General features: G+C 41.0%; 1 protein-coding gene across 6 annotated transcripts in view; it reads left to right on the top strand.

The window, feature by feature from the left end:
- Positions 1-24,409, top strand: part of stxbp5a (syntaxin binding protein 5a (tomosyn)) — a 285,142-nt gene that overhangs the window by 111,203 nt on the left and 149,530 nt on the right. For all 6 annotated transcript variants that reach the window (XM_061900584.1, XM_061900583.1, XM_061900587.1 and 3 more), the window contains exons 3-4: positions 8,212-8,293; positions 11,866-11,966. In XM_061900584.1, the coding sequence (XP_061756568.1) occupies positions 8,212-8,293; positions 11,866-11,966 (183 nt within the window). The remainder of the gene's footprint in view (positions 1-8,211; positions 8,294-11,865; positions 11,967-24,409) is intronic.

Below are 24,409 nucleotides of genomic sequence, written 5' to 3' on the forward strand. Positions count from 1 at the left end.
GAGTTTCTAAACATAACGTAATTAAAAAAAAAAAAACAAAAGAAGATTTTTTCGTGTTAAAACATATCGATGTAATCATAGTAGTATCGACTAGATACGTTATTGTACGTGGTATCATTACAGTGGATGTTTGGAGTACATCCATCAATGGCGTTTGTTTTTTACTGTTGCGTCCCGGAATTCCTGTTGAATTCAAAAGGGTTAATTAGTCAGCAGCATGTCATGCACCATCTTGCATAGCTAAACAGGATGTTGTACAGCATCTATTTGTTTGCAGGTTTGTGAACATGTTGGTCAAGTCTTTTGTTTGCTTTCACTTGAGTTCAAAAGGCTTTATTAGCGAGCACTATCTCGGCAGGCTTTCGCGTGATGTCTCAATTCTCATGCAGATTGTGAACGTTTTTGGCCCATTGTCTTGTTTTATTCCCCCTGAGTTCAGCAAGGTTTATTAGTGAGCAGCATATCATGCACCATCAAGGATCATTTAGCATGATGTGAAGTAGGATTGTACGGTATACCGGTACTAGTATAGTATCACGGTACTAATGAATCAATAACAGTACTCTACTCTGTTTGAAATGTACCGGTTCCCGGGCATGACGGTGCATTATCGAGCATGTTCAGCAGCGCGCACACACAGAGAACTTACAAGCAGACACAGTGTGTAGACAGAAAAGGGAGAACCGCCGTATTTAGGCCTAAAAACTAAAGATAAAGGTGAAGTTATAACCCTAAAACACCCTCGGGAAGAGGCGATTTAAGACATGGCTGGCTAGCTAGCGGCGAACATTCATCCGCAGTCTGCAGTGTTTTAGCTACTTCTAAATCACTAATCCTCGCCTCCATGGCGACAAATTAAGTAAGTTTCCTACAAGTATCATCCCTGCATTGATTGATTGAAACTTTTATTAGTAGATTGCACAGTACAGTACATATTCCGTACAATTGACCACTAAATGGTAACACCCCAATAAATTCTTCAACTTGTTTAAGTCGGGGTCCACGTTAATCAATTCATGATTAAGAACAACTCAACCCAGTGGATGACAATGAGAAACCTTGGAGAAGACCGCAGATGTGCAGGTGAGCCATTATAGGCATAATATGATCAAACTTTCTTGTCTTTGTCAAAAGTCTTTTAGCCGCATTTGTACCAAATGTAATCTTTTATTGCTAGACATAGAGAGGCCGAGGAAGAGGAATAGCATGCTTCACTACACACCGTAGGAAGAGACGATAGCTAACCGCTAACAGCAAGCCAGCACCCTGAATGTAAACAAATGCCATGGGTGGATCTACACCTGACATCCACTGTAATGATACCAAGTACAATAGCATATCTAGTCGATACTACTATGATTACATCGATATTTTTTACCGTCCCGAAATCTTTTTTTCCTTTTTTAAAATGTATATTATGTTTATAAACTCAGGAAATATGTCCCTGGATACATGAGAACTTAAATTATGAACAATGTATGATCCTGCAACTACTTGGTATCAGATCGATACCTACATTTGTGGTATCATCCAACATTAATGTACAGTATCAAACAACAGAAGAATAAGTCATTATTACATTTTAACAGAAGTGTAGATAGACCGTGTTAAAAGAGAAGGTAAGCAGATATTAACAATAAATGAACAAGTAGATCAATAACATTTTTTTACAGCTTGTCCCTCATAATGTTAATAAAATAATAGAATGACAAGTGACACAATATGTTAGTGCATATGTCAGCAGACTAAACTAGGACAAACTATTTTATTTAAGGACAAAATGGCAATAAAAAAACATATGTTTAATGTTCTGTAAGATTTTTTCTTAAAATAAAGCCAATAATGCCATTTTTGTGGTCCCCTTAATGTAGAAAAGTACTGAAAAGTGTCGAAATACATTTTGGTACTGTTACCGGTACTAAAATAGTGTGAGAAACTGTCAGAATGCAGAGAAAGGTATAGTGACCTGCAGGTAAAAGTAATTTTATTAGGAACAAGGCAGGCAAAATAAAGCATGTCGCGGAAAAAACGCTGCCCGCTTGTGCAAAAAAATGCACGAGCACCGTCTGACAAATGACCCTCCTAAAGTGGAATGAATTATCGCGCTTTTTCTCTAGAGGCTCAAAGCGCTTTACATTGTTAGACCCATTGTCTACTTTTAAAGCAGATTGGGTGGTACGAGGAGCAAGGTGGGTGAAGTGTCTTTCCCAAGGACACAACGGCAGTGACTAGGATGTTAGCAGCTGGATTGAAATAGAAACCCCTTAAGTTTCTGGGCGGCTGTTTTAACATCTGAGCGATACGCCTCCTGATTGGCAATTACGGACAGGTGAGCCTCCTAATTGCCAACTAGGAACTGGCAAGGAAAACAGCGCAAGGGTAAATTAACTTCTGACCCTGTATATGTATAAATATATATATATATATATATGTATAAATATATATATATATATGTATGTAATTATGTATATGTATAGACTACTGGCGCTGACATAGCTGCTGCAGAGAAGTTTATCAAGCACTTTGGGGACGTATAAAACAGCTGAGGAAAAGGCACAGCCGGGAAACAAGCCCATGAAGGATCACCATTTACAACTCCGAAACTAACAGACTATTCAAAAAAATTAGGCAAACATGCACCGACAAGGTAAAAATCGTATTCCTTTGTTTTTTATTGTAACAACATGGGCGGCACAGTGGATCAGGGGTTAGTGCTGGTGCCTAACAAAAAGACGGTCCTGGGTTTGATGCTCTTTTTTTTTCTGTGTGTTGTTTGCATGTTGTCCCCGTGACTGTGTGGGTTCCCTCCGGGTACTCCGGCTTCCTCCCATTTCCAAAGACATGCACCTGGGGATAGGTTGATTGGTAACACTAAATTGGCCCTAGTGTGTGAATGTGAGTGTGAATGTTGTCTGTCTATCTGTGTTGGCCCTGTGATGAGATGACGACTTGTCCAGGGTGTTTCCTGCCTTCCGCCCGAATGCAGCTCCAACCACCCCCGTGAACCCGAGAGGGACAAACGGTAAAAAATGTATGGATGGTTGAATGGATGTAGCGACATTTTTGGTAACATTTTAGAGAGTGCCACAGGCAAAGGGACTTTAGTGTGTGTACCATTGGCAGTTTTTATACATGATAAATGCAATATTTTTTCATGATTAATCACATACTTTGACACCGTAACTTTGACAGCTGTAATATACAGTACCGGCCAAAAGTTTGGACACACCTCATTTCATTGCTTTTCTTTATTTTTTTTACTATTTACATTGTAGATTGTCACTGAAGGCATCACAACTATGACACCTGTGAAGTGAAAACCCTTTCAGGTGAATACCTCTTGAAGCTCATCGAGAGAATGCCAAGAATGTACAAAGCCGTAATCAGAGCAAGGGTTGGCTATTTTGAAGAAACTAGAATATGAAACATGTTTTCAGTTATTTCACCTTTTTTGTTAAGTACATAACTCCACATGTGTTCATTCATAGTTTTGATGCCTTCAGTGACAATCTACAATGTAAATAGTCATGGAAATAAAGAAAACACAATGAATGAGGAGGTGTGTCCAAAATTTTTGCCCGTACTGTGTATATTCAGATATACATATACAATTATTCTACTTTTGTACTTGATGAATGCAATAATTTTCATGATTAATCACATGTGTTAACACAGTAACTTTGACTGCTGTAATATATAAATCCAAATCTTTGCGTTATTGTGAGTTATTAGTATCAACATTTCAGCTTTCTCATTGCAATGTGCATTGTTGCTCTATTTTTTTTTTTTTGTTGTTGTTGTTTTTGCTATTTTTTTTTTACACCCCTCAATCGATCAATGTTTATTTGTATAGCCCTAAATCACAAGTCTCTCAAAGGGCTGCACAAGCCACAACAACATCCTTGGTTCAGATCCCACTTCAGGGCAAGGATTGATTGATTGATTGAAACTTTTATTAGTAGATTGCACAGTACAGTACATATTCCGTGCAATTGACCACTAAATGGTAACACCCGGCCGGATAAGTTGTTCAACTTGTTTAAGTCGGGGTCCACGTCAATCAATTCATGGTAAGCAAGAACAACTCAACCCAGTGGTTGACAATGAGAAACCTTGGAGAGGACCGCAGATGTGCAGGTGAGCCAGTATAGGCATAATATTATCAAACTTTCTTGTTTTTATCAAAAGTCTAGCAGCCGCAACTGTAATCTTTTAATGCTACAGTAGACATAGGAAGGCCCGAAAATAATACATTATAGTATTCGAGAAGAGATGTAACGAATGCATGAATACTGATCTCAGCATCGCTAATGGACAAAATGGAACAAATGTTAGCAATATTACGGAAATTAAATATGGCCGTTTTAGTAACACTCTTGATGTGTGACTCAAACCTACTCAGTGGCCTAATGGTTAGAGTGTCCGCCCTGAGATCGGTAGGTTGTGAGTTCAAACCCCGGCCGAGTCATACCAAAGACTTTAAAAATGGGACCCATTGCCTCCCTGCTTGGCACTCAGCATCAAGGATTGGAATTGGGGGTTAAATCACCATAAATGATTCCCGGGCGCGGCACCGCTGCCGCCCACTGCTCCCCTCACTTCCCAGGGGGTGATCAAGGGGATGGGTCAAATGCAGAGGACACATTTCACCACAACTAGTGTGTGTGTGACAATCATTGGTACTTTAACTTTAACTTTAAACCAGAAAGTTGGGTCGAAGATAATACCCAGATTCTTTACAGAGTTGCCTTGTGTAATTGTTTGGTTGTCAAATGTTTAGGTAGTGTTATTAAATAGAATAGATTACGCAACACCGAGATGTCTGAAGAGTGCCCACAATCTTCAGACATCTCGGTGTTGCATAATATATAGAAAGCTGAAGTGTTACCAAACGACGGAAGAACGTTATGTTTGGCTTTTTAGCATTATAGCTAGTCATTGCTGAGCTGCATGTGGAGGTGTCCTGCATGATTGTGGTAGTGTTCTGCATGCTTCCACACCTGACCTTGGCTTGTGGCGGTGTCTTGCATGTCACGATGTCTACTTAGTCTTTCATGATCGTTTTTATTTGATTACCTAGTAAAAAAACAAAAACTATTGCCTTTACTTTTCATTACCTCTACTGGCCGCCACAAATAAATGAATGCCGGGCTGGGCGATATGGCCTTTTTTTAATATCTCAATATTTTTACGCCATATCGCCATACACAATATATATCTGGATATTTTGCCTTAGCCTTGAATGAACACTTAAAGGCCTACTGAAACCCACTACTACCCACCACACAGTCTGATAGTTTATATATCAATGATGAAATATTAACATTGCAACACATGCCAATACGGCCTTTTTAGTTGACTAAATTACAATTTTAAATATCCCGGGAGTTTCGTCTTGAAAACGTTGCGTAATGATGACGCGTACGCAAGACGTCACGGGTTTTTAGGAAGTATGAGCGCTGCACACACACACAGCTAAATGTCGTCTGCTTTAACGGCATAATTACACAGTATTTTGGACATCTGTGTTGCTGAATCTTTTGCAATTTGTTCAATTAATAATGGAGGAGTCAAAGTAGAAAGATGGAGTTGGGAAGCTTTAGCCTTTAGCCACACAAACACACGGTGATTCCTTGTTTAAAATTCCTGGAGGTGAAAATTTACTATGGATCAGAGCGCGGTCATGCGAACATGAAACACGACCACATGTCAACCAGCAGGTTTCGGTGAGAAAATTGTGGTTAAAAAGTCGCTTCTTACCGGAGAAAAGCTGAGCTTGTGCCGTCCATAGCTGCCGTCGACTCCCCTGAGACACTGGCGTCGACACACCCGTGGAGACACCCTTCCGACTATCAGGTAATATTAAAGTCACTAAAACACTAGCAACACAATAGAAAGATAAGGGATTTCCCAGAATTATCCTAGTAAATGTGTTTAAAAACATCGGAATCCGTCCCAATGCAAACGCTTTTTTTTTTTTTTTCTAGTCCGTCGCTATCAATATCCTCAAACACAAATCTTTTATCCTCGCTCAAATTAATGGGGAAATTGTCGTTTTCTCGGTCCGAATAGCTCTTTTTGTTGCGACTTCTGGTAGAGGAAGGGCATTTCTCTTAGCACCGACAGTTGCAAACTTTATCGTGGATGTTCTCTACTAAATCCTTACAGAAAAAATATGGCAATATCGCAAAATGATCAATTATGACACATAGAATGGACCTGCTATCCCCGTTTAAATAAAAACTTCTAATTTCAGTAGGCCTTTAATGCATATAATCACAGCAGTATGATGCTTCTATGTGTCTACATTAAAACATTTTTGTTCATACTGCATTAATATATGCTCATTTTAAACTTTCATGCAGAGAAGGAAATCACAACTAAGTCAATTGACCAAAACTATATTTATTAAACAGTTATTAAGCAGAGGCATAAACATTCATGTCATTTCAAAACAGAAAGTGCAAGATTGTCAGAGCCATTTTAAAACAAGCAATGAATGCACTTTTGTACATGATGTCACTAAGATGACATGTCAAAACAACACTAAAGTAAAGTGCACCTTTGTACAGAACGCCACTACAATAGTTTAAAACAAATAAAGTGCACTTTTGTGCATAATGTCACAAAATATTTTTCAATATTTGTCAAATAAAAATGAGCTGGATAATAGGAAATTAACTCGCTATGTGGTGGGTTGCTGTGGACGTTATCTCCTTATGTTGTTCACAATTTTTTTCATGGGGTGTTGATGTGGAAATGGTTCCCTTGGCATTTTGTTGGTGTGGCACTGAACGGAGATGTTGAGATGCGGAGTAAGCAATGTTCATTCTCTAGCAGGTGACTTTTCAAAAGATGCCACACATTAGCAGGATTGCTACTTTTAGTAGCAACACTTTTGCCCCACACTTGACAAATTTCGGTTGTCTGTTCGACATATTCCCACTTGAAGCCAAACCCCCACCGGACGATGGACCCCCTGCTGATTTTCTTGGGAATTAATTCTTCCTTCATTTGTTACTAGATTGGCACATTCTTTCTCTCGTATTACCACTCACAACACAGCTAAGGTTATCCATGCTGATACCGCTCTGCTCCGCGAGGGCGTATACGTATGTGACGTATGACGTGACAGTATGTGACATATGTAAGAAGGTGCGCTTGTTGTCTGTGAGAAGGTGACACAACAAAGAGTGGGAAGAGCCTGTAGTGAAACACCAGCAGCTAAAAGCAACTGCGTGAGAACATATACTCGAATATCACTATATAGTCATTTTCTAAATCGCGCAGAGACAAACCCGCGATGTATCGAGTATATCGATATATCGCCCAGTCCTAAATGAATGTACGCCAAACAATGCATTGTGGTTATGGACAGCTGAGTTATGAACTCTTGAGTTTGTAGATTATATCCACGTACCTTAGGTTGTGTCTGGTGACCCTACTGCAACACAATATAGTGCAGGCTACATTATCATGTGCATTAAAGAAAAGCCCATAATGTTGGTGATGCTTTAACTATTAATATGTGACTGCAGTGTACAGTTATAGTTAATGTACTGTCACAATCCATATGGCCAATATTTCTGCGTAGTAAAAGCACACACGCCACACTCTTATCCGCTGGGTGTTACCCCTTTATCTGCCCCCCCCCCCCCCCCCCCCCCCATGATGACAAATTGCCCCATGCAGAGTCTGCAGGAGTCACGACTGAATGAATGAATGAATATAATCAGCAAGCTCACCCATGCACCTAGAAAGCTGTTCTAGTTATTCTCTGTCCATTCCTCTCTCTCCTTTTGTCCGCTTTCTACCTCTATCACTTTTCCCTCAGTGGTTGGAATCTGCACTTCCATTCAGTTGATTGTGTTTATTTCATTATTCGCAGTAAACCCCCTTGCCTTGTTTGTGTGTGAGCTCTCTTCTGTACAGTATAAGCTGCTTGTGATGGAAAGCTTGTTTATTATTGCATTTCAGGACTAGGAAAGGGATACACAGCTATGGTGTGGTCAGCTTCTCCTAAAGGGGAAGCAGAGATGTTCCACTTGCTCTCCCAGTGAGGAAGGAAAGAGACAGGAGCCGGGATCTTTGAAGCAGGAGGAGCATGCAGCAAAAGACAGTGAAATGCTGTCTGTTATGGCTGCCATATATTATGCATACAAAACACAGAAGTTGTTCCAAACCCACTTTCCTTGACCCAAACACTTTCAGGTTCGGTCGTCCCGGTGTGGAGAGTTACTGCCAACATGAGAGTGAAGCGGCCGTCATCCAGCTTCAGTTTCTCATCAATGAGGTACGAGTCAAATCGTGTTGCTTTTATTTCCACACATTATGCAGCCACTGCACTGCAAGATAATTATTATAGGCTAAGCAGGATTACATATCAGGCCAAAATACAACTTCCTCATCTCTCATGTCCAGTAACATATCTCCAATTTTTGTACAGTGAAATATTAACTATAGCATTTACACTACCGTATTTCCCGGACCACAGGGCGCACTGCCGATGAATTGTCTAATTTGTGATCTTTTTCATATATAAGGCGCACCGGATTATATGGTCATATTATTATTTTTTTTTTCTAAATTGAAAATTTTCCTTGTGGTCTACATAACATGTAATGGTGGTTCTTTGGTCAAAATGTTGCATGGATTATGTTTCACAGATCATTTTCACGCTTTCTGACAGTCGCTTCCGGATGCGCTGTTTTGTTGGCTGTCTTATTTACGTGTCTCGCATTCAACAGCGTCTTCTCCCCGTCATCATTGTTGTAGCGGTGTAGCGTGCAAGGACGGGAGTGGAAGAAGTGTCAAAAGATGGAGCTAACTGTTTCAATGACATTCAGATTTTACTTAAATCAATAACGGAGCAGCATCTCCTCATACGTGGCTCACTAGTGCAATAACTTCGCCAGAAATGTGTCCTGTGAAAAACCGTCCGAACAGAACTCTCTAATATCTAAAGTTCCTTGGGTGAATAATGTAAACTCACTACACCGGTATGTTTTAACGCTTTTATGGCGAGTTTACTGACAGGCATAAGTAAGAACTTTACACTACTTTATATTAGAAATAACAACAGCGGAGGATGAATATCACATTACAAGTAGAGTAAAAGAAGAAGCTTACCGACTACGGGGTCGACACAGACTACAAATGCAGTTTCGCGCAATTTTTCAGGATTCATGCAGATCCCAAATTCAGATCAGCAGGTACCAGAAGGTAAGAAAAGTAGTTTCTGCCTAATGTTGAGAAAAAAAACAATGTCTTACCTTATACGCACACTGTATTAATACACATATGTTGATGCACATCAAGCGATGTGGCTTCATAGCTTACCAAAGTCGTACTAAAACATTTTGATAGATTTTTGAGCGCCGTGTGTAATGTTGTATATTTTCAATGGAACATAAAGAATGTTGGTGATGTATACTTGAGTCATATTGCCAACATAGTGCAGTCTATATTTCTTATATTTAACTGCCATCTACTGGTCACACTTATCATTACATCATGTACCAAATAAAATTGTTTTGAGGTCGGTAAACAAAATCAGAATTAGTCCGTCCGTTAGGCGCACCGGGTTATAAGGCATACTGTCGACTTTTGAGGGGAAACAAAGATTTTAAAGGGGAACATTATCACCAAACATATGCAAGCGTCAATATATACCTTGATGTTGCAGAAAAAAAGACAATTTATTTTTTTAACCGATTTCCGAACTCTAAATGGGTGAATTTTGGCAAATTAAATGCCTTTCTGTTTATCGGTCTTTTAGCGATGACGTCAGAACGTGACGTCACCGAGGTAACACACCCGCCATATTCATTTTTACATTACAAACACGTGATCTCAGCTCTGTTATTTTTCGTTTTTTCGACTATTTTTTGGAACCTTGGGGACATCATGCCTCGTCGGTGTGTTGTCGGAGGGTGTAACAACACTAACAGGGAGGGATTCAAGTTGCACCACTGGCAAGAAATCCGCCGCCAGACCCCCATTGAATGTACCAAAGTGTCTTCACATTTGAGCGGCGATGCTAAGACAGACATGGCACAGAGATGTATGGATAACCTGCAGATGCATTTGCAACGATTAAGTCAACGAAATCACTAAGGTGAGTTTTGTTGATGTTGTTGACTTAATCAGACATAATTGGTCACGGCATGACTGCCAGCTATTCGATCCTAACATGCTAAGCTAATCGATGCTAACATGCTATTTACGCTAGCTGTATGTACATTTAAAACTAGATACCCACATTTAATGCGAAAAAAACACTTACCAATCGACGGATTTAAGTTGCTCCAGTGTCACAAGATGCGAAAGTCCTGATCGTTTGGTCTGCACGTTTTACCGGCGATGCTAATAAGGCAGCCATGCTATGGGCCACTTCATTAGGTACACCCACGCTATGGCCGAATAGCGTCAATAGCTATTCGCTCAATAGCTTCAATTTCTTCTTCAATTTCGTTTTCGCTATCTGCCTCCATACTTCGACCATCTGTTTCAATACATGCGTAATCTGTTGAATCGCTTAAGCCGCTAAAATCCGAGTCTAAATCCGAGCTAATGTCGCTATATCTCGCTGTGGTAACCGCCATGTTGTTTGTATTGGCAGCCCTGTATGACATCACAGGGAAATGGATAGTGGTTTCGAAGATAGCGAAAATAAGGCACTTTAAAGCTTTATTTAGGGATATTCCGGGACCGGTAAATTTTTGAAAAAAACTTCAAAAAATACAACAAGCCACTAGGAACTGATTTTTATTGTTTTTAACCCTTTTGAAATTGTGATAATGTTCCCCTTTAAGTGTGCCTTTTAGTCCGGAAAATACGGTACTTAAGATACATTTATTTTACATCAAAAGCACCTTGTAATAACAAAATACATGCATTTGATCTTGAGTTTAGGTATTTCATTTGATTATTAAGTGTGTGTGTGTGTGCGTGTGTGTGTGTACTGTATACCGTATTTCCTTGAATTGCCGCAGGTCATATAGTAGGCGCCTGCCTTGAATTACTGCCGGGTCAAACTCGCTTCGCAAAATAATTAGCGCATGCTTAGTATTACCGCCTGGTCAAACTAGTGACGTCATGAGTGACACTTCCCCTGTCATCATTTTCAAAATAAAGGAGGCTGATTTCATTACCGGTAATTTGAAATCGCATAAAGGGAAGAAGATGAAGAGTTATTCAGTAGGATTTAAGGTCCAAGCTTACATCACACTCAAATTTTTACTGCATGCCTTTGGTAAGTGACGAGTGAGAAGAGGTTTTAAAAGAAAAAAGAAAAATTCCAGAAATCACAATCTATGATTTTTTTAAACAATTTTTTCATGTGATACAGCTGGAAATAAGTATTTCAACACTTGCCTATCATCTAGAATTCTGACCCTCAAAGACCTGTTAGTCCGCCTTTAATAGTCCTCCTCTACTCCACTATATTATCCTGAATCAGATGCACCTGTGTGAGGTCGTTAGCTGCATAAAGACACCTGTCCACCCCATAAAATCAGTAAGACCCAAACATTCAGCAAGGTATAGCTCAGTGGCTAGAGCGGCCGTGCCAGCAACTTGAGGGTTGCAGGTTCGATCCCCGCTTCTGCCATCCTAGTCACTGCCGTTGTGTCCTTGGGCAAGACACTTTACCCACCTGCTCCCAGTGCCACCCACACTGGTTTCTATGTAAAAATTAAGATATTGGGTTTCACTATGTTGAGCGCTTTGAGTCACTAGAGAAAAAGCTTGTCCATGTTTACCTGGGATAGGCTCCAGCCCCCGCACGACCCTGAGAAGACAAGTGGTAGGAAATGCATGGATGGGCGGAATAACATTCGTTTTCTATCTTTGCATATTTGACAGGGAGCGCTTGTAAGTGCCCTGGCGGATGACACAGTGCACCTGTGGAACCTGAGGCAGAAGAGACCAGCCATCCTGCACTCGCTCAAGTTCAGCAAAGAGAGGTGAGCCGCCGCGTTAATGAGTGGAAGTCATCAAAATTCACCATCTGCTCTTTCGGTTTTTGCTAAACCATTCATTGACACTTTTTCAACATTGTCGCATTTCACCGGCCAAAAGCAGAAGGGGAGAAACGGCTGGACATCAATTTGTCTCAGACTACACGTATTTTGGCATACACTTTTTGTCGAATTTGCCTAATTGACAAACACTGTGCAGCAGGTGTGTACCAAGCCAAGCAGACTGACATATTTGCAATTAGAGGTGAGAATCTTTGTACACCGCAAAAATTGATTACAATTTGTGGGCTACGATTTGATTTGATAATTCATACAGGTAAAATTATTATTACTGTATTTATTTATTGTAAATATCGGACATATTATTATTATTGGTGCGCACAGCATAAATATATGGAAAAATAATCACTTGAGAGCTTTAGTAGCCTGCTAACTGAAAACAATCCCTACTTGGCAAGCAGACATCATTGATTCTGTGCCTTCTAAACCACAAAATTTTCAGACACTTTGGGCCCCAGTCGCCATAAATTTGCGGCTCAAAGACATGCGTCGGCCATCTGTTCATTCATATATGTGGATGACAGACACTCTGTGTGGATGTTATTGTCTCTCCTGATTTATTATTGCACATGCTCATTTTCTCTTCGGTTTTGGTTACTCTCTGCTGTGACGTGGTTCCTATTAGCCTCGTACTTGAAGTATACAAAGAATGAATTGTTTTCTTATTTGATTACTAATAGTATATTATAGTAAATAATGTAAGAGTAAGAGACAACAGAGAGATCTGTTGTCATTCATTATATGTAACATATATACCTGCTCAGTTACCTTTTGGTTAGAGTGTCTGCCCTGAGATCGGTAGGTCGTGAGTTCATACCCAGGCCGAGTCATACCAAACACTATGGCTGGGCATTATGGCCTTTTTTAATATCTCGATATTTTTAGGCCATATCGCAATACACAATATATGTCTTGATATTTTACCTTAGCCTTGAATTATCACAGCAGTATAATGATTCTATGTGTCTAAATTAAAACATTCTTGTTCATACTGCATTAATATATGCTCATTTAAAACTTTCATGCAGAGAAGGAAATCACAACTAAGTCAATTTACCAAAACTGTATTTATTAAACAGTTATTCAGCAGTGGCACAAACATATGTGTCGTTTAAAAACAAGCTTTTATTGCACTTTTGTGCATGATGTCACTAAGATGACATATCAAAACAACACTAAATTAAAGTGCACTTTTTGTACAGAACGCCACTACAATAGTTTAAAATAAATTAAGTGCACTTTTTTGCATGATTTTGTGGGCGTGTGGCGGAGTTTCAAGCACTCTTCATTCTCGAGCAGGTGACTTTTCAAATGATGCTACGTATTAGCAGTAATGCTACTTTTGGTAGCAACGCTTTAGCACCACACTTGCCAAATTACTGTTGTTTGTTCGACATATTGCCACTTGAAGCCAAACCACCGCCAGACAATGGAGCCCCTGCTGTTTTTCTTTGGAATTAATTCTTCCTTCATTTGTTACCATATTCTTTCTCTCGTATTACCACTCGCACGGCTCCGATAGCATCACAGCTAACGTTACCCATGCTGCTACCTCTCTGCTCCGCGAGGGCGTATGCGTATGTGACGTATGACGTGACAGTATGTGACCTATGTAAGAATGTGTGCTTGCTGTCTGAGTGAAGAAGAGCCTGTGGTGTAATGCCCGCAGCTAAAAGCAACTGTGTGAGAATGTATACTCGAATATCACCATAGTCATTTTCTATATCATACAGAGACAAACTCGCGATATATAGAGTATATCGATATATCGCCCAGCCCTACCAAAGACTATACAAATGGGACCCATTACCCCCCAGCATCAACGGTTTGAATTGGGGGTTAAATCACCAACATGATTCTCGAGTGCGGCCACTGCTGATGCTCACTGCTCCCTTCCCCTCCCAGATGTTGGAACAAGTCAAATGCGGAGGGTAATTTCACCACACCTACTGTGTGTGTGAGAGTATCAGTGGTACTTTAACTTAACTTTAACACATGTTTGCTAATGGTTACCCATGGTTAGTAATAAACAAACCTAAAACTATCATTTAGAAAACATTTGCAGTAAAGCCCAGGAATTCACCGGGGAGCCAAGGGGGCGCCAGCCTGCAAAAGTTTGGGAACCATTGCTTTAGCAGGACTGCCAAGTTTCAGAAAACGGCAAGATTGAGTCTTTAGTTTCATATATTTAACAGTGTTCTGGCCCATTTTTTTTCACATCGATTTGGATTGTTTTAACGTGGACGATATCTTCACCTCCAGTGGCTCTCCCTGCACTGTGGCTTCCTAATGCTCGTAGTAATTAACCACACATCCACCGTTTTCTCTGCTGGCTTTTCTGTCTCATCCTCTGCATCAGTGTTCTCAGTTTGTATCTCTTCTAAATCTGTGCTCACTCCCCACTGTCCTCAATCCCTTCTGATCTCTCTTCATCTTTTGTCTCTTGGTACTCTCTGTAGGCTCCTTTTCAGGGGGTGCATACGGGGGGCTGTCACTGGCCGTGCCCAGAATGACAACAGATTTCTCTGTTGTCTCCTCCTCTTACCTATAGCATTACATGTTACTGTTTGTTTGACTACTCTTTTACAGTTGTTCTCAAATTATATTTTAGGGACTCCTTTCGGGGTCTAAATTGACCCTTTCAAGTCTGTAACTCTGACACACCTGTACACATTACAATTAACATTAGTGTCTCCTTTTTCAAGTGTAAAATAGCAAAGGGAACACTGCCCTGCAACAAATGCAGGACAATGATAGACGTAAAGGAACTGCACTTTTTGGGAGTTGTGCCTATTGTTCACAATCATTACGAGAGACAAGAAGACACAGGTTTTTTGTTTTTTCCGCTTTTCTCACATACACTATATTGACAAAAGTATTTGGCCACCTGCCTTGACTCCCATTTGAACTTGAAGTGCCATCCCATTCCTAACCCATAGGGTTCAATATTATGTTGGTTCACCTTTTGTAGCTACTACAGCTTCAACTCTTCTGGGAAGGCTGTCCACAAGGTTTATAGGAATTTTCAACCATTCTTCCAAAAGCGCATTGGTGAGGTCACACATTGATGTTGGTCGAGAAAGCCTTGCTCTCAGTCTCCATTCTAATTCATCCCAAAGGTGTTCTATCAGGTACAGGTCAATTTGGCCCTCTCCAAACTGTTCCCACAAGGTTGGAAGTATAGAATTCTCGAAAAATGTTTTGGTATCCTGGACCATTCAGAGTTCCTTTCACTGGAACCATAATTCCTCCTCCACCAAATTTCACACTTGGCACAATGCAGTTCGAAATGTACCGTTCTCCTGGCAACCTCCAAACCCAGACTTGTCCATCAGATTGCCAGATGGAAAAGGGTGATTCATCACTCCAGAGAAGGCGTCTCCACTGCTCTAGAGTCCAGTGGTGACGTACTTTAAACCACTGCATTCGACACTTTGCATTGGACTTGGTGATGTATGGCTTAGATGAAGCTGTTCAGCCATGGAAACCCATTCCTTGAAGCTCTCTGCGTACTGTACTTGGGCTAAATGGAAGGTCACATGAAGTTTGTAACCTGTGACGGTTTTTGAATGCATTTTTAAATTGATTTTGAGGTAGAATTGTTTGCCCCATTAGCTGCATTGCTAGCCACCTAAAACGAGTCGATTTCTATATATTAGAAATCGGGGGAAAAAAAGTTTTGTCTCTTTGTCTCTCATAAGGATTGTTAATGATGGGCAAAATTTAAAAAAAGTGCAGTTCCTCTTTAAAACAGCACATATTAACTGACAAACTCAAGGAGAAAACAGAAAATTAACAGAGGACATAATTAGGTAGTTCCCTACTGTCCCTCCTACAGCAAGCAGGGGAACTTCGAGTGCGTTTTAAAGTAGGCACTAAGGCAGAGCTGGCCAAATACTTTGACTCATGGGCCACATTGAGAGAAAAAAATGTGTCTGAGGGGCCAACGTGTATGTGTGTATGAATTATATGTACACATTGATTGGCAACACTAAATGGTCCGTAGTGTGTGAATTTGAGTCTGAATGTTGTCTATCTATCTGTGTTGGGCCTGTGATGTGGTGGCGACTTGTCCAGGGTGTACCCCGCCTTCCGCCCGAATGCAGCGGAAATAGGCTCCAGTACCCCCGACAACCCCAAAAGGGACAAGCGGTAGAAGATGGATGAATGGATTTAGCTGTAAAAATCTGCTGTGCAGTATGTCTGTTTGGGTCCCTTTTTATTCAGGAACGCAAATACCAAAAATCACAATGTTCGATGGAGTTCTAAAAACGTTATGACAGACCACCTAAAAAAACTGAAATGGAATTTTACAGTTTTTTACTGAATGGGACACCCAAAATGTACAATAAAATAAAGAAAGTGAGATTTACAATATTAACTATGAACAATAAAACACTGAATATTAACAACATTATTAACAACATATGAACATCGCTCCTCATTTACTTTCCAGACCAGCTCCTCGATAAACAAATTTTAAAATCAAGCAAAACACAACGAAAATGTAACAAACAGCCAAATATGAATACAATGGGTAATAAATCAATACCTACAATATGATATATCGTCACTTTTATGCAGAAATTTGTTGTAAAAATCTGATTCCGCATCTTTTCCTGACACACGCGTTTCCCGCTGGCTCCTCTGAAAACAAACCCCGCCCACTCTGCTCTGTTCCTCGTCTGAGCTGCTGTGACGTAGCTTACCGTAATAACTCGTAAAACACTCAAAAGAGCAGATTCCAACCATTTAAATACTTTCTATAGTTCAAGACTATAAAAACAGCACTGCATGTCATAATGGCGGCTACAGTTTTAATGTGAAAGGTCTGAAAAAATTATGTAGAACATCCGGCAAGCCGGATTAAAAATCTTAATGGGCAGTATTTTGCCCAGGTCTGCACTAAGGTTCGTGTGACAGATTGAGACGCCAAGACCCGCCTTACATTGCGTCTGATTGGTGTATATTTTGTGGTGTCTTCTGTGGTTGGTGAGTTTTAGGCACCAGAAATTGAAAGGTTTGTCTGGGATTGGTAATCTCAGTCAGTCTTTTTTTAGTTACACAAACTACGCAAGGAAAAAAGTTTATTATCATGAAAAAAATGAATACATAGCATTGGATGGGGAAATACAAGCGTGTGAAATGTCATGTGTGGTGTGAGAATGGGTTAAATTGTTTGCAGCTCTGCTTAACTTGATATACATAACTAATCAATGTTTGGACATTTGTCCATTGATTCATGAATCCCCCACGTTCTAAATGTGACACATTGTATGATGGATCATTTTCCCTACCTCTATTTGCACACGTCTGAGCCAAAGAAATGGATGTTACTATTGTGTTTTCAGCACTTGTTAAGGTATCACTGTATGGTCTACTACAGGGAATCCCAGACTGGTGTCTGACTGTATCACCCCAACGGTTGCCTGTGCTTACAAATACACCACATAGTTATGTCATATTGACTAGAAATTGAATTGATCATCGTTTCGATCTTTGTGTTGATTTTCTACAGAAAGGGGATGAACCGTAATTATATCTAAAATGTGTTTTATTCTTGTATTGTGGATGAAAAGCAACAGACACACCGTAGGAAAGACACAATTGAGGAAAATAACAAGTAGTAGTCAGACTTATTTTTGTCTACTTCTCTTGTTAAAGCCACACACGTACATAATGTCCCTCATAGGGCTAATTATGGACTCTTGCTTGTACTTTCTCTAGGGACAAAAGGTGCAACAAACTGTAGACTTGTCAAGGGCGATGTTCCCTCTAGTTTTTCATGAGTCTGATCAAACGCAAAAACTCCCTGAGTGTTCAGCGGAACACACGTGAGCAACATCAGACGTGCACACTGTGGCCATACCAGCAGCACACCTGTCGCAAACTTTATTTCATCACAATTTAAATGGCTTATTATTATAATCAGATGGCAGCAGTCATTTCCATGAGATTACTTTCTAATATTGGTGATTTGGCCCACTTACAATGAAAATAACAAAAAGTCATGTTTTTCATGGACTATAATAATAATAATAATGGATTAGATTTATATCGCGCTTTTCTATTGTTAGATACTCAAAGCGCTCTCAAAGAAGTGGGAACCCATCATTCATTCACACTTGGTGGTGGTAAGCTACATCTGTAGCCACAGCTGCTCTGGGGTAGACTGACGGAAGCGTGGCTGCCAGTTTGTGCCTACGGCCCCTCCGACCACCACCTATCATTCATTCATCATTCATTCACCAGTGTGAGCGGCACCGGGGGCAAGGGTGAAGTGTCCTACCCAAGGACACAACGGCAGCGATTTGGATGTCAATAGGCGGGGCGCATACCTGCAACCCTCAGGTCTCTGGCATGGCCGCTCTACCCACTACACCACGCCGCCCCCTATATTTAAGTGTTGTATGTTTGGGTGGGGGTCCTACTTTGGAAATGTTTTGTACCCCTTTCAGCGATTACATTTACTTCCTCTTAAAACAGGGGTCTCAGACACGGGGCTTGAGGGCCAATTGCAGCCCAATAGACGTTTTTTTGCAGCCCCCACCTTAATATGAAAGTTTAATGTTAGTGCGGCCCGCAAGTTTTATATGAATGGCGCTTGACAGCGTTGTGTTATTTGGCTCCAAAATGGCTCTTTCACTGTTCTGGGTGGACTACTCCTGCATTGGTGGAAAAGCGGCAAATGAGTGAAAGCGACAGAGACGTCGCCATAGAGAAGAGGGTTTTCTCACGTGCCTGGCTGCTGTCACACCGTGACACCTGTCCGTCAGTAATAACAGTCCCTGATAACCTGGCTTCATGGTGGAAGAGGGGTTAGCGCGTCTGCCTCACAATACGAAGGTCCTGCAGTCCTGGGTTCAATCCCAGGCACGAGATCTTTTATGTGTGGGGTTTGCATGTTCTCCCCGTGAATGCGTGGGTTCCCACCGGGTAGTCCAGCTTCCTCCCACTTCCAAAGACATGCACCTGGGAATAGGTTGATTGGCAACGCTAATTTGGCCCTAGTGTGTGAATGTGAGTGTGAATGTTGTCTTTCAATCTGTGTTGGCCCTGCGATGAGGTGGCGACTTGTCCAGGGTGTACACTGCCGTCCGCCCGATTGTAGCTGAGATAGGCGCCAGCGCTCCCCGTGACCCCAAAAGGAAATAAGCGGTAAAAAATGGATGGATGGATAACCTGGACCAATTCAAACATTTTTTTTTTTTTTATTGTTTAATTTGCATTGCCTCACACAATGAACACTACATACATTTTTTATATGGCGCCGGATAACACTTGGGGAGCTGTCACTTTTTTTGCGCTCGTTATCTCGGTACTTTCCCGGCTATTATCCGCTGACCGCCGTGTTGCTGTAGGGAGGAAAAGCGGAACGACACACATTGCGGACATAACATTATTCTCTGTGCGTCGGCTAAATACAAATATATTCCACAACCCCAAAAATGTCTTTTTCAAAGCCTGCAGTGAAGGAAATGATTAGTGATGAGCAAAGACAATTTCTGGAAAAGTGGGAGATGCAATATTTCTTTGTTGAGCCACCCTGACGTGTCTTATTTGCACAGAGAAAGTTGCGGTGCACAAGGGATACAATTTGAAACATCATTATACAACTAGACATGCTGAGGAGTATGCAACATTTTTTTTAAGAAATCTTTTCTCGCGGCCCAGCCTCACCCAGACTCTGCATCCAGTGGCCCCCAGGTAAATTGAGTTTGAGACCCCTGCCTTAAAACATTTACATTTTGCACAATGAGATACACGGTGGCACAGAGGTTAATGCATGTTCCTCACAATATAAAGGTCCTGAGTACTTCTGAGTTCAAACCCGTGCTCGGGATCTTTCTGTGTGGAGTTTGCATGTTCTCCCCGTTACTGCGTGGGTTCCCTCCGGGTACTCCGGCTTCCTCCAACTTCCATAGACCTGCACCTGGGGATTTCTTCATTGGCAACACTAAATTGGCCCGAGTGTGTAAATGTGAGTGTGAATGTTGTCTGTCTATCTGTGTTGGTCCTGCAATGCGGTGGCGTCTTGTCCAGGGTGCAACCCGCCTTCCGCCCGAATGCAGCTGAGATAGGCTTCAGCAAACCCCGTGACTCCAAAAAGGACACGCAGTAGAAAATGGATGGATGGATGGAGATGTAACCATGTGATAACATGTACATTCCTATAACTTTCTGTCTGTAAAATATATCTTTTTATGAGCAGTTCTGTGATCTGGTAATATAATTTCATGATTAATACCCATACATTAAACTTTTTAATAAATGACAGTAGAATAATCGCACATCTGATTGACGATTCAATATATAACATCCTGGAATTTATACCTTGTGTGATGTTGTAGTTGTCCGACTTTTTGTGAGGCCACAAACGCATCACTGGCTCAGTGCCATGAGTGCGCGTGTTAGTGCAGGTGATACAGAGCCAGCAGCTGCTGTTTATGTGACCGATGGCAAAGAGTTGGTTTTGGTCTGGTTTGTACAGCAGACAATAACCAGTTTTGCAAGATAGAAGTTTTTTTTATTAATGTTTTTGGTATGGTTACGGCTGACAAAAAACAGTTTCTCAATAAAGTGATCGATGGAATTCCTGTCCTCTTCAAAGCATCTCGACAGACATAGCAATAATTGAACAGTGTTAACAAACAGTATGCCCTTTTCCACCGCAGGAACTTTTAAAGGAACTTTCACATTCAGTTCCCCCTGGGTTTCCACCAAAAACTACCTGGGTTCTTAAAGAACTTTTCGGAGTTCCTGCTAGCTAGGTGGGACTTTTGGAAAGTTCCTGGAACCTTACTGTGGGCGGGCTGTGTTGTCGAACACTAGTTGGCAGAACACAGTTGGGGGCGTTCCTAAAACCTCTTTTTTCAAACACAGCACCGCCATTACATTGTGCTTGACAACTTTTTTATTTCTTATTTCTTGTGTATTTCTATTACGAGCCAATTGACAACAACAACAAAAAAAAAACGAAAGGAACTTTCGACTTGCAGGAACCTTTGTGGGGCATCTTTGTGCTGAAAAACGCTGATTAGTGGAACTATCTTGCAGTAGTGAAGTGAATTGCATTTATATAGCGCTTTTCTCTAGTGACTCAAAGCGCTTTACATAGTGAAACCCAATATATCAATTACATTTAAAACAGTGTGGGTGGCACTGGGAGCAGGTGGGTAAAGTGTCTTGCCCAAGGACACAACGACAGTGCGTAGGATGGCAGAAGCGGGTATCGAACCTGGAACCCTCAAGTTGCTGGCGCGGCCATTCTACCAACCGAGTTATACCGCCCAAGTATTTTTACTCAGCCAAAGTCTTTAAACTATACGCAGTTTAATGTTGTTTATTGATTTTACAAATTGAATTTTGTTACGCGAAGCTACGAGAAGTGGACAGACTCTTTTAAACATATTTACAGAGGAATATGAAGCAGGACTCAAAGCAACGGCCTCTGTTGCTTACTAATCTGATACATTTTGTTGGAGAAATGTGAAATAAAAAAGGCGGTAAACGAAAGGGATGAAGGTAAATAACATTAAATATTAACTGTCTACTTTATTGCATGTTGTAAAATTAGTCAGTGACACTCCATTTGTGTCAATATTAACCTCAACTCAAGTGAACAGAATGCTAATGCTAACAAGCTAACGCTGATATCGATGTGTTCACGTTGTCGGTGTGAGATAAACAATGACATATATTATTTATATATTGTTATTTACAGCTAAAATGGACTAAAATTCATTCATCATTTACCAAGAGGGCAACTTTCTGACGGTTGTACATTGCAGACAAAGCCTTTTTTTTTTTTTTTTTTTTTTTAAGAAAGGTACACTTTATTCTTTAAATCATATCGTTTTGTATATTATTGCTATTTATTTAACATAATATTGTCTGTTTATTTACATAATATCAGTGTAGAAATGTAGTAAACCACTCCGCCATACATCATCATTCTGATTTGTATAAACTACCCTGAACTGTGAAGTGTGGTGGAAACCCAAACCACACACTTCTTCAGTAATCTAAAGTTCCTGAATCTTTAGTCGAAAAGAGCCCAAAGTTTCATCCGTTGGGGACACTTGTCAACTGTCATTGTAAAGACACACATAATAAATTATGTGTTTATTTTGTTTGGAGTTCAGATGGGATTTGATTTAGTGCACGGTGCAGATTTGCTGCGCGCCGAGGACGCACCTTAGAAGGAACATTGGTCAAGGGCACAAACAATTTGTGTAACCTCAGAACGTCTTAACACAAATTAATTTTTTGGTAAAACAACAACTATTTTTGTTGTCACTGAGAATTTCTGTCATCTTGGACAGTACAGACCTTAAGGAAGTCTACAATCTGTCTACTTCAATCACTGACTCTGTGGCCACTCATCAGAACCAATCATATCATCCTTTGGTATCTGGTCCTCTTGGGAAAAAAGTAGTGCATGGGTTAAATGTCAGACGCAGTGATCTGACACAACGTTGCTATGACAGACAGGTGGCCGCCGGCGACTAAGGGTGGCTTGTGTTCTTACGGAGGCGCTTGACCGCCTCTGACATTTAGTAAGCGCCTTGCCCGCCGCCGCTCTGCGCCACCACCCCGAGACACGGTTGTGTGCTGCTTCAGGAGAGATGTTATGCTTGAAGGGAAGCTGCAAAGTCACTCGAGATGTTTGGAAGTTATTAAGCAGAACGAAGAACAAGTCAAACCGAAAGTTGGTCTTGTTAAAGAACGCTGATTGCATGAGCAAATGTAGCATGTCCAAACACAATACCATGTTAGGGTCAGGGTTCAAGTTAGGAAACCAACAATTATAGAATCAGACTGTATGATTATTGTCACGTCGGGGTCGCATGTTATTGTGAGGATCGTTTTCCCAGGATGCAGATGGAACTCCGGAAGCAATGTGTGGGTAAGGCAATGATTTATTGACCATAAACAGAATCCTCTACAAGGGTGAGCGAGAAGATTGCTCTGAGGAGAATGAGAGTAGCAGGACACTGCCAAAGACATCAGGAGCTGCCAGCCAGAAAATTGGTGCTGTGGGAACCTACACATGGGCATCGGTCAAGAGGACGTCCCACACTAACATACGTGGACATACTCAAGAAGGATGCAGGACCTCAGAGTACCAAGGAACTGGCCAAATGTATGGAGAATCGGGATGACTGGAAGCAACGATGGAAGGCTCGTCTGAGGACGACCTAGAGCAGGGGTAGGGAACCTATGGCTCGCGAGCCAGATGTGGCTCTTTTGCTGACTGCATCTGGCTTTCGGATAAATCTGAGCTGACATTGCTTAACATGATAAGTAATGAATAATTCCACTTGTAATAAGTGTTAAAAATTATGTTCAAAACACAAAACATTCTCATGCATATAATTATAGTCCATCCATCCGTTTACTACCGCACCTGTTCAAGAAGTTGCGTTAAGAAGATATTTATTTATTATTGGTTAGTGTGGGGCTTGTCCTCCTGGGGGTTCTTCAGACCATCAAGCACCGACATGAGAGCCCGTTTCAGGGTTAACCTATTGTTTTATTTTTCAATAAGTCTCTCAGTTGCTTTCCAGCAATTGTTTTTTTCTCTTTCGTTCTCGCTCGCGCTCTGGCTGCAGCCCCAACTCCGTCTCTCCTCCTGGCTGCTGCTTATAACAGAGCGACAGGTGATTAGATAAACAAGGCTCAGGTGGGCCATTTACGCAGCTCTCGCTGATTTCGAGGTCGGTCCTGGCACATCCCAGTTCGCTGCAGGTCGGCGGGCCACAGCCCCTCCATAGTTAGCTTCAGAATAACAATGTTATTACAAAGAAAAAGAGACCTATTATACTCTAGAAATGTTGGTCTTACTTAAAAATGCACATGTTTAGTTGTGTTCAGTGTTAAAAAAAATATTATATGGCTTTTACGGAAATACATTTTAAAATATTTGGCTTTTTGACTCTCTCAGCCAAAAAGGGTCCCGACCCCTGACCTAGAGAGATAAATCAGTGAAAATCCAAAAATACAGGACAATGCAAACAAACACAAAAAAAATGTGCCGATTGCACGGTAAGCTAAGGAAATAGCTAACAGGAAGACTTAGTAGGAATCAAAAAGTATACCCACGTTACTTAAACCGCCAGACAGAGTGTGGCGAAAAGCAGCAATAAATAGCTCTCTGATTAGTGCCCAAGAGCAGGTAAACGTCCCGAACACTAATCCGAGGCAGGTGAAAATAATCAACACCCATGGCAACAGACAAACCCAAGGGTGCTGAAACAGAAGTAAGGTAGTCTATAACTAAACAAAACATGATCCGGGCAACGGATCATGACAATTATAGTCATAGTAATGATCTCAGGTTCACGGTTATGAGGATTATTATGTAT

This window comes from Nerophis ophidion, linkage group LG05 (assembly GCF_033978795.1).
Source record: "Nerophis ophidion isolate RoL-2023_Sa linkage group LG05, RoL_Noph_v1.0, whole genome shotgun sequence".
NCBI classification, from domain to species: Eukaryota; Metazoa; Chordata; class Actinopteri; order Syngnathiformes; family Syngnathidae; genus Nerophis; species Nerophis ophidion.